This window comes from Hermetia illucens, chromosome 1, assembly GCF_905115235.1.
Source record: "Hermetia illucens chromosome 1, iHerIll2.2.curated.20191125, whole genome shotgun sequence".
Classification (NCBI taxonomy): Eukaryota; Metazoa; Arthropoda; class Insecta; order Diptera; family Stratiomyidae; genus Hermetia; species Hermetia illucens.
The window spans coordinates 43659008-43670799 of NC_051849.1; the positions used below are offsets into that span (position 1 = coordinate 43659008).

General features: G+C 44.5%; 1 protein-coding gene across 1 annotated transcript; it reads right to left on the reverse strand.

Annotated features, from left to right (window-relative positions):
- Window positions 1-5024: 5024 nt before the first annotated feature.
- LOC119661213 lies at window positions 5025-6878 on the reverse strand. Its single transcript, XM_038070436.1, has 5 exons — window positions 6321-6878; window positions 6001-6258; window positions 5566-5932; window positions 5266-5450; window positions 5025-5208 (listed from the first exon to the last, which is right to left on the reverse strand). The coding sequence occupies exons 1-5, from the start codon at window positions 6859-6861 to the stop codon at window positions 5099-5101; spliced, it is 1461 nt and encodes a 486-aa protein (XP_037926364.1). The 5' UTR covers window positions 6862-6878; the 3' UTR covers window positions 5025-5098.
- Between the last annotated feature and the right edge of the window lie 4914 nt (window positions 6879-11792).

The window sequence follows — 11792 nt, forward strand, 5'->3', positions numbered from 1 at the left end:
CAAAGCAAATATTTGCGCATCGGAAAAATCGGATGCGAAGAATCGCATCAACTGCGGTACTTTTTGTCCTAAATATCGCATAGTAACCCGACATTCTAACTCCCAAGTAGCGAGGGCACTATCTCTGATGTGACCTTAGCTGCTCCTCCCAATTTCCTAACGTCCGTCAAATACTTACTTTCACCCGGTAAGCGCGGGGGAATCAAGTTTGGCTCTCTAATGGGGGTAAGCGAGCTTCTAAGCCCGGACGCAAACAGAAAAACTGCCACTGAATTTTTAGTGGACTCAAGAATGAGCTTGTTACCCCAGCATGCGACGCTTCGCCCTCCAAAAGGGGACTTCGTCACGGGAAGTCATCTATATACTAAGCTATAAGAGGCCAAGATTATGTAACCCTTAGATTCGGGCAATAGTTAGCTAGTTATTGATGGCGTTGTGGGTTTAAGTTGACTGCCAAAAATTCCAGTGTGCATCGATCGCCCTGTTTCATGGGAGCAATGAGAATAAAACGAATCACACAGGCACTCTTTCCCATGCTCTTTCCTATGCTCAGAGTGCGGTAGGCAGAATCGATCAGAGGCAAAAAGAGGAAGCTCGCCATCCAACGGAGCAAGAGTACCCTCTTGCTTTAAGGAGTTCTATTCGGAAGCGGACTTAAACCCGGGAGCGATTATAGAATCGTGATAGAGTGATTCAGGGACGGTTCATCTCCACAAATTACATGCCCTACCCTCTTGTTAAAAATCATCCAGGGGTTATACCCCCAGCAGGAGGAGAACACTGACTGCATCCAGTAACCTCTTCCGGTTGTGAAAGAAGCATGGTGTTGGATTACGCAGACGATATAACGCTGGTTGTAGTCGCAAAGGACCTCGAAGATGCTGAGTTATACTAATGCAAAATGATCAGTGCTGTTGAAGATTGTCTAGAGAGTTCTGATCCTACGCTTGTGGAGGAAAACACGGAAGCGGTCCTCATCACCAAGCGCCGTAAAAGCAATTATTACCGTTTTCAAATTGGGAATCATGTCATCACTTCTAAACCTGCCATCAAATGAATGAATGATAACCATTGGCATCTTGGCAGATAGGAGAACGGACATATACGACGAACATATACAATGCAACGCAGACGAAGATCGCCGAAAGGAAGAGATCTTTAAAGGTGTTGAGAACTATCGGGAAAGGGTTCGTGGACATACAGGCGCCATCAATTAGTGTTTGGAGAGACGACACGTTGAGATTAACTATAATCTTAGCCAACATCTCATGAGGCATGGAGGATGTCGTCAGGATACTTCATCCTATTGTTCCAACTGCAATGGAGTTCCAAAGGACCCAGAGCACGTATTCTTCTACTTTGTTAGACTAATGAAAGAAAGGAAAAACATTGAAATAAAATCTGGGGCAAAGAGTTCTAACATGTCAGGACTGCGATGCGATCAACATCATGGTCACATCTATCCAAAGCAAACTGCGAAAGGCGGAGCAGACCAGAAAAAACGGTTACGTATGCCGCGTAAAGACGAAAGAACATCCAGCTAGAGTAAGCTAACTCCGCTCCGTGATGTAATACCTTATGATGGTTACACGAGCATGGGAGGAGTCGGGGGTGGTTTTAGTGGATAAAAATACTACACGCTAGTGTGTCCAGGCCACTGTCTGTTCAAGATTTCCACCTCCTCAACAAAAAAAAAAAAAAGATGGACAGACAGATATTGAATTGATTTTAACAAGGTTTTTATTTCACATAAAACATTAAAAAGTTAACTAACGAACCCGGTAATATGTATTTAGTTGCTAAAGCTGCGGATTTTATGTTACATAAGTTTGGAATATCCTGTAAAAAAGGAAGGCGAGGTATTATATATATGTAGTTGCCATTCACTCCTTGGTGGGGTATAGTACGTCAACCACACCAATGCACCATCGCTCACGATTACCTGACCTTCACGACTTCCCGAGATGCTCGCACTCGTTCTCTATTGTTCTGCGCCCTGTGGCGACCCATTCGTCGGCCGTCTAGAAAGAGTGGATTCCACTGCATGGCGTGTCCAGCAATACCATTGCTGCCTTTCCTTAATGTATCACCTATCCATTACCTCTTCCACCTATACATCATATTGAGTATGCTCATCAGACCAGTGCGCCGACCAGCTCCTTAGTTTATAATAGCATTAGGTCTCCGTACTCCGATGATACATTGCACACAGGTGTTCACGAATGCTTGAGGTCTTCGAGTGACAGTGGGGATCAATTTTCATGCGCCACTCCCATGTAGCGACACAGAAACAACGCTAACACAGAATAGTCTCGACTTGAATTTGGTTTTGACATAACTGCATATTCAGAAATTAGACAAGGTAGCGAAAACCGATCTAGCGCTGTCGGGCCACATCTAGTTTGGTGATACCGTCGACAAAAATCACGCTTCCTAGACATTCAAATTGATCGACGCTTTGGATGCACTGACCATGAATGCAGATAGAGAGAGTGCGATGACTCGTCATACTGAGGACCTTGGTTTTGTTGGTGTTTATTTTCAGTCCAACTCTACTTGCCTCTCTTTCCAAATCAAGAGCCATTTGACCAAGGCCCATAACCCGGTGGGAGAGCAAACAGAAGCCATCAGCGTAGTCAAGGAAAGGTGTTGAATTCATCCACGTCCTCCAGACAAGGCAGCGTGACGAACGTCACCGATGACAATAATACCGATACTATCGCTGACAGGATGCAATCCTGGTCAAATCGGCTTTGGACATCAAAATGAGCAAAATTTTACCTATGTCGCCCTAATAATAGCTATTACTTCCTCGCAATGACCACGCTTCCCCGCCCGCCCCTGTGTAGAGCCCTCCAATACACTCCCTGTTCACGCTATCGAAATCCCTCTCAAAATCGATGAAGAGCAGGTGAAACGAAGATCTAAATTCCGCGCACTGTTCAAAAATGATCCGAAGTGTGTTGGTGTGGTTACAGGAAGATCTGGAGCGGAAACTAGCCTGATCTCTGCCGATCAAGCTTTCGAGATGTTCTTTGATGCATTGCAAGATTATGTTAGCTACTATCTTTGCAACGTCAGGGAGCATCCTGCATCCTGGGATCTACCGCTTCTTCTATTCTCTGGAAAATGTCTCGGATTCCCACCATTTCCGAACGAGTGGAAGTAGCAGATCTACAGTAACTGCGATAAATAACTCTTTGGGGAGACCATTATGCCCAGCGAGATATTGGCCGGCAGAAATTTGCTAAGGTTTGAACAGAGATTTCGGTGCAAACCTCAATTTAAGGGAAAATGTATTTTCTCTATATTGGCGCAAAAGTATCCAATGTTCATGGGCACCCATTATTTTAAATCATCATTGGTCCATACCAAAGAGGCTTCTCTCCAGGCAAATCAGCAACAGATAAGATTTTCTCTTTGTGCCAAGCGATGGAAAAACTTTTGGAATATGGACATCAGTTGCACCATCTTTTCATCGACTTTAAAGCCACCTATGACATCACGTTGTGTCCGGATGGTGCAAGTGGTTAGAGCACTGGGCTGTTGTAGCAGAAGGCGCCGGTTCAAATCTCACTGATGGCGGCGAGATTTGTTATCGTGGCTGTATGTCAGATACTAGTCGACTCAGCTGTGAATGAGTACCTGAGTCAAATCAGGGTAATAATCTCGGGTGAGCGCAATGCTGACTACATTGCCTCCTACAGTAAACTGTAGTGTACCGTAACGGTCTTGAATGAAGTGCTCTAACACACTTCAAGGCCCTGATCCAAAATGGATTGTTGCGCCAACGATTATTATTATTATGACATCACGTTCGGTAACCCGTCGAAATTGATAAGAATGACTAGGCTGACCCTAACCAATGTGCGAGGTCAGATAAAGGCAGCAGGATCACTCTCGAAATCATTCAACATCGACAACGGTCTAAGACAAGAGGATGCCCTATCATGCGTCCCTTTTAACCTGGCCCAGGAAAAAGTGATTTGCGATGCAAATGTCAATGCAAGAGGCACCATCTTGTTGAAGTGCACCCAATTACTGGCCTACGCTGACGATATTGACAGCCCGAGATGTACAGTCTACCTCCATCCAGATTGATCAGGCGGCGCGAAGTCGCGGGCTGCAGATTAAAGAAGGCAAGACGAAGTACATGGTGGTAATGTCAGCGCCGAAAACTAAAGAACGAACTACATCCAATCACACTGGTCAACCGAAAACAATAAAGATAGGAGAATACAACTTTGAGACCATTGTTAATTTCTCCTATCTAGGGTCGAAAATCACAGCCAATAACAGCTACGATGAAATCTACGCACGATTATTGGCAGCCAACAGAACCTATTTCAGCTTGCAGAAACTGTTTCGCTCGAAACGTCTGATCATAGGGTCAAAGCTGTTACTGTACAAAACTATGATCTTGTCACTCCTTATGTATTAATCCTACCCCTGGGTTCTTAGCAAGAAAAGTAGCGTACTCTTGACCGCGTTCGAGAGAAGAATCTTCCGAAGAATTTTCGGTCCCCTACATGAGTGGGGAGCTATGGACGATTCCGTAGTCTACATAACGACGAAATCTGGGCGCGATACCACGACCGTCTGGTTGTCGATAAAATCCGACCCAACAGGCTGCGGTGGGCGGGTCACTTAATCCGTATGGATTAGGATGATTCCACCCGGAAAGTCTATAAGGGCAATATCTATGGCAGAAAAAGAAGACGAGGCAGACCCTGCCCGTGATGGAGTAATGGCGTAGATCAGGACGCCAGACAGCTTTCAGGGATATCGAATTGGTGGAGCTCGGCGCAAAACCGCGGTGTCTGGAGTTCCTTTCTAAGGCAGCTCTAGACCGGATACTGATTGTTGCGCTGTTGATGATGATGATTGTCTTAAAACCGGATGTTAGTTATTAGACATTAAACATCATCGACTTTATGTGTAGATTGAACAAAAAAATACTTTTCTTCATATCTAAAACTTTCCGTACCGGTTCACGTACTTTCAGAAGAGTTGAAAGCTGCACAAAATTTATCTTAAGATTTATTCATCTAAAATCGAAGTTTAACTAAACAATTCCATTATATCAAATTCATTAATTCTAGAAAATGTCATAATAAAATTCGAAGGCTCTTATGACAGGCGTTGCCGATGGATCTCCCAAATTTTTTCCGCTTTTGAAGTGAAGGGCGAAAACTCCTGGATTGTGGGCTACAAAATATCAGTTATTAAACAAAAGGTTGACAATGAACGTATCGTACAACTTACAGGTTATAGTTTGGTTGGCCAATTGAGTTCCGCAATATAATGGCATTAAATCAAACGTTTCCGTTGGATCTGGAAGAGCTATACTTAAGTAATCGTCAGATGGGGGAATGGTGGTGGTCACAGGATTAAGTACGTAACAAGGGTTGCCAGGATTATCACCTAGAGAGAACGTGGTGAAATTGAACCTGTAAATGAATTTAAGATCAGTTAGCGAAAAAATTTGGCCTTCCGCAATTTTCGAAGGAATTTTTTCTTATATTGCTTTTTGAGAGAAGCTCGTTTTGATTATGAATCGTTCACCTGATGTAAGTAGCGTCAGGACGTCTCTTTATGCAAATAGTATATTCTATTTCTCTTGGGTATGGTCCAACCCCATTGTTATAGTTGAAAGATTGCACTCGACGATGTTCTTCCAGGAAAAACTGATCGCATCCGAGAGGAGCTATCAAATCTAAGTCATAATTCTTCGATTTGGGTACGTTGGCGATATTGGTAGCTGCTCTATTTGGTAGTCCGAAACCGCCATTAACGACGGGACGTGCTGGAATAATAGCAGTTGGACATTCAATTTGTGTAATTGTGATATCCCAAAATGCTTGAGCAGTTCCCATTTGGCGAACAACAATTACTCCATTCGATGTGTCCCAAGCACTGAAGGGAAGATGAACTGGAAATATTCAAAGACAATGGAATGATCTGTCTAAGATCGAATACAATGAATCCTCATTTACTCACGGTTTTGTTTGAAATTAGTTCCGCAAAAATTAATTCCCGCTATTCTGATGAAATTTCGGGTACATTCTATAGGAATTTCATCAGGATCTTGATTTTCGTTGTTCTCTTTAGGGAAGTTGGTTGTGAATTCAATTCTAAGTTGACATACATTTTGACTATAAGGCTGGATTCGATAGAAGCAATCCGGTGCCTCCGAATACGAGTTGCTATTTACATAAATCCGCTTGGCATTCGAAGTTTGACCGCAAGCCATTGTTGCTGTTTGGTTCAATAAAAGTATATTAATTATATTTTTTTTGGTGAAAAGATTATTTGCGTACTAAAACAGCATATTCCAACAGGCCAGCATACACCGACCGATGTACCGCCACCTCGAGAACAATCGCCACTCGACAGGCAAATTCCAGAAGGGCCTAGCTGCGCTTCACAGGCTGAATAGAGGGTATAACCATTGAACCGATTTCCAGGCCGTAATAATCCACCTAATCCACCATGACCACCGATGCCTCCTAAGCCACCGCCAATGCCTCCTAAACCGCCACCAATACCTCCCAAACCACCTCCTATTCCGCCAACTCCTCCGGTACCAATTCCTCCAAGTCCTCCGCTACCCAATCCAGGCCTTAGTCCAGGACCAACTCCAATTCCTGCACCACCTAGTCCCAATCCGCCGCCTATTCCTAGTCCGCCACCCAAACCGCCTCCGACTGTGCCTAAACCATGGCCACCCAGCCTCGCTTCACGCTGTGAAGTGTGGTTGGCATGGATGTCCTGCTCTTCTTTTGCATTATTAAATCCACCACTAGCGAAGCTGACCGAAACTAGAACACTTACTGCCACTAACGTAATAATCCGGCACATTTTCGAGGTTTCACGGAAAGACTTAGACTGAATTGTATTTTATCTTTTTAGAGGCTATTTATACCTACCTATTTTTGTAAACGTGCTAGATAATAGGAAAAGCAAATTTGATTCTTTCTCTGTAAACATCCAAAACACTGTTTCTAACATGTAGTCGTCATTTGGGTTCGTTGACTTAGCGTCTGCATTAAAGATTTAGGCCCTCAGCATACGAGCGCCCAAAACGTGGTTGAAATTAATGAGTAATTATTGCGTGTGAAACTAAAGGAAAACATTGGAGCCTTGACTATCTAAAAACTGCTATGGGTCAAGCCAAGGTTCTCTATAAATAGCATCGGATTAATGTATGTCATGCCTGTGATGATCTTTGCCATTAAACCATTAAGATCTTCCCTGAACAGGATTATACTCAAAAATTCCAGTCAGAAATCGAACACTTCCGGAAACAACCAAAAGTAGGAACATTATAGGCAAATGCTTTTACGAAAAATGCTTTCATAAAATATAAATGCATCTTTCTCGCTAACTAAGTAATTAATTCACATCCAATGAAAGATGCCCCCTCAGTCTAAACTAACTTACTACATGCAATACGTAACCAACTGTTAATATACATTTAAATAATCTCCGATTTTTGAGGTTTTGTGTAAAACCTCCAGCCTTTTGTCAGGCCGTCAGCTGATCAATGCAGCCGGAGAAGCAAATTCTCGATCGTTTCTTGGTTCGGACCTCTGATGTGCCACCATATCACTCCGTCCTCAGCTGAAACCGCGCGGGTTCAGCAAAGCAAACCGACCACGTGATGCCGGCTATGGGTTCACCGAGCAAAACTGCCGCTTCGCGAGCGCTTTTTTTGAAGCGATGGCTGGCTCGTCGAACGCTTTCAGTCTCAACAAGAGGTGTTGACATCTATTGTCCCGTGTCGGGAAGGTGGAGATGGTCGAAACTTCGAAACCACATCTCTGAGAAGACGAAATATGCCTGAGTCGCTTAACCCTGCTCTGATATCCAGCACAGGGTCCCCGTACACCATCTCCGCGGGGCTGGCCGTAAACTCCTCTCGATGGGCTGTGCGGAGGCCGAAAGGCAAGGACCGCGACTACGACGATTCATCCTGAGCCGTTAAGGCCACGTTCAGCATCCATTGCTAACGATCCAGCATACCATTGGACTGTGGGTGGTACGCAGTAATCTTGTGCCGTTTGAAGCCAAGGAGCTTGCCTAACTCCACGAAAAGAGTAGACTCGGATTACATTCCCTGGCCCGTGATGATTACGCTCGTACTCCAAAGTACGGGATCAACTCTCGACAGAGGCCTTCGGCATATGATTGCGCCGTAATGTCAGTCAGGGGTATTGGGCCACCGGGTAAACCTGTCGCTGATTGTGAAACAATACTTGTAACCGTGCGTGCCTCGTAAGGGGCCAATAATGTCGAGATGGATGGTGTGGAAGCGCTTAGTTGACCTAGGGAATACGCTTGTTGAGCTTGCACTTCTAGCACACGATGCAATGTTGGGCCCAAGAGTTTACGTCCTTGTTCATGGACGGCCAGAAGGATTTTGCAGTGACTAACCGGTTCGTCGTTCTGATGCCCGGGTGCACAAGATCGTGTATTGCGTGAAAAGCTTGCCTGCGGAAATCGGCTGGAATGAATGGTCTCGCAGAATAAATAAGAGTTTGAGCCGAAAATAGGAAACTCCTTGAAGTTGTATTTGGAGTTTGCCGTCAGGTTCTAAAGCTCTGCGTCGTCTTTTTGTGCCTCAGCGATTACCGTATAATCGACTGCGGCGGGGACTGTGACCTCCGAGATTCAGGACAAAGCGTCTGCAACAATATTGTCTTTTGCAGACACGTGGTGAATATCAGAAGTAAACTGGCTGATATAACTGTGCCGAAGTTGGTGAAGGATCGATTTGTCGGGCTTTTGTCTAATCGCGAAAGTAAAGGGCTTGTGGTCCGTGAATATGGTGAACGGCCTGCCCTCCGGGGAGAATTGAAAGTATTTTATAGCGAGATACTTGGCGAATATCTCACGATCGTAGGCGCTATAGTTGAGCTGGGTTGAATTACTTCGAAAAGAAGCTCAGGTTTGATTCACCCATTGTTGAAGAGCAGTGCCTGAGGTATCAAGGAACATAGCTAGGAAAAAAAGCCAGCAGTTTTGCATAAACAAGCTGTTGTTTCCCTATCTTGAACGCATAGGCGGCCTCAGCAGACCACGCAACCTCGCAGAAGTCTTTGGTTTTGGGCACAGACAAGTAGGCGTTAAGGATCGCTTGGTTATGAGCGGCCTTAGGTAAAAAACATGCCCAAGAATCTTCACAGATCGTTCACGGCAGCCTGCCTCGTAGGTTTTGCGGAATTAAAATGTTCGGACGAGGGAGAGGGGGAATCGTCACCTCAGCGTCGTGTCGGCCGGGAAGCAACGCCTGCTCAGAGGGTCGAAAATGGTAACGCGGCCTGGTACTGCGCTTCGGGTCGCCGTCGTTGATGTACCCAGCGAGCCTAGGTTTTTGTTGCCCTGAAAGTGCTTCCAATGGCACATTTAGTCACTTGAATTCGGTACTTACGAAGATGATCGCATCGTTAAGACCGATGAGAGCGTGGTTGAAACGAATGGCATCCGCGGTGACGCCAGCTAGCGCAAATTGTGCATCCAATTGGTGGAACCACGCCGCTGGATTGCGATGCCAATGGGGGAATCGCTCCTCCCGGGGTCTTCTCGTCGCGCGACATATTCAATTATGTAAAAGAAGAGCGGAAAAAGGCAGAACACCGAACTGACCACACAAACTATAATCCCAATGTATTTTCGCCCCGTCGCCGCCAAACTCTACAGCCACTTGAAGAAAAAAATGGTTAGGCGGAGACTGGAGCGAACAAATGACCAAAACTGCTCCCCGCGAAGAACTTCTCGCTGACACGTCCAGCGGATTTTCAATTCCATTTAAAATATATTGCAAAAAAACTAATTAGCAAAATAAAAAAAGTAAATAATAATTGCATAAGGAAGGATGAAGGATGCTCTAGTGTCCGAATTACTGCGACGTGTAAAAGTGGTACTGAAATCGCATCTCTTGGAGATGAATAAAATGAGTGCATTGAATGTATTCGCTACTCCTTCACTGGCTTATCAATTCGGAATATTGCCGTGGAAGGAGACCGATCTGAAAAACGTCCAGCGGCGGATACGGACAACTATGTCCACATTCCGAATGTATCATGGAAACTCTGGCGTGGAGCGGATGAACCTGCCTTGTGACATCGGAGGTAGGCGCGTGCTTGACGTGACGATATAACATCATTGCCAGATCGACTCGCTGCGCCCTTATTTTTACAGCAAAGAGCAGGCGAACCCTTTGCATGTGGCTGTCTGTAAGGCAGACTGTGGACTGACTCCACTTAACTTGAAGGATCGATCTTTCAATCCTTTGAGTGGGATGAAGTCGGATCAAGAGCGGATCGATGAATGGAAGTCGAAGTCAATGCACGGTAAAACACGCGAATTGTCTTTGGCAACCATTTGTCGATTTGCATCTGTCGAACAGATGGCTGTTCCTTACTGAGACGGAGGGATTCATGTGTGCTATTCAGGACGACGTGGTCGCCATCCGAGCTTATAAAAAGCTCGTAATGAAAGAGCGGGTTAGCGTTAGAGACGTTGGACCATCTCGTTTCTGACTGCACTATTATGACACCCGTGCAATACACGAACTAGCATAATGATGTATTTAAGGTGATCCGTCAAAACCTTACCTACAAGGATGGACTGATCACGCGAACATGTCCGGTTTACCAATATGAGCTGCAAACAGTACTTGATAAATCTACTTGCACCATGTATTGATACCGGCAAGTTCTAGCAGATCGCCATATTCCACACAACAAGCCTGACGTGTTATTAATTGACAGGACGGGTGGCTCCGCGTATATTATGGATGTTGCTATCGCCCATAATAGCAACATTGAACGGAAGTACGTGGAGAAGAAGGTGAACTATGAAAAACTGGTTCGGAAAATTAAAGAATTTTTTTGAATATTGTCAACTACTGGTATTGTATCTAAATCCCTCACGGTTTCGCTTGATGTCCTGGGACTCCCACACATTGTGATTCAAGTTATGCAGAAATATACTAATCTGCATACGTGCTCGATGTTGTGGGGAGTCCTCGATGGATTCTCCCATTAACCTACCACCGGCCACCGCCAGCAGAGCCCCTTTGAGTAGGTAGCATCGTCCGAGCCAAAATGCTAGGCACTTAGTGCTAGTGTATAGAATTCAACCAGATTTGTTGTGCCAGTCAAATGTCCAGTCAAATGCTTGCGTTGCAGTTACAATTTAACGTAACGGAAAATTGGCACCAGCTAATGTCAGCTGAATCCGCTGCTCGCTATTATACCGAATTACAGGATTTATGGCAGCTTATTGATATCCAATGTACTAACGGGGCAAACCTCCACTCAAATGTTTTTAAAAAAAAATACACAAAACCTTTCATATCTGAAACGTCCAGCTTCCGTTTTCACGACATGTTTTATTTCTTCAGAGAAGAAAGTAATCCCAGTTCAATGACCGTATTTCAGAGGGTCTAGAAAAAAATATTTGACTGAAAGATATCATGAAACTGTTCCAAATTTGCTCAAATTCTTCACTACTGTGCTAACGAGTTAACCAAATACCATCCGAAATGTGTAAGATACAATCGATGATGGGAAAGAATGAGCATTTGTTCTTGGGGACAAATTCAAAGAAAGTCGAATTCCATTCAAAAACTTCTTTAAGATGATAACAAAGCTGAATAACGTTTCACTCTTTTTTGATGCACTTTTCGCACTTTACAGGAAATGCAAATGACTTGCACGTGCTGGGTTATCCAATTTTTAGATCCCCTATGAAATTAACACCTCTGCATTGTAGTTATAATGTAA

Bases quoted from the DNA above. Each gene is read 5' to 3' on its own strand.
- LOC119661213 (XM_038070436.1), bottom strand. From the start codon at position 6,861: ATGTGCCGGATTATTACGTTAGTGGCAGTAAGTGTTCTAGTTTCGGTC. The intron at 6,259-6,320 runs GTACGCAAATAA...TGAACCAAACAG, and splicing joins TGTTGGAATATGCTGTTTTA to CAACAATGGCTTGCGGTCAA. The intron at 5,933-6,000 runs GTGAGTAAATGA...GAATATTTCCAG, and splicing joins AACTAATTTCAAACAAAACC to TTCATCTTCCCTTCAGTGCT.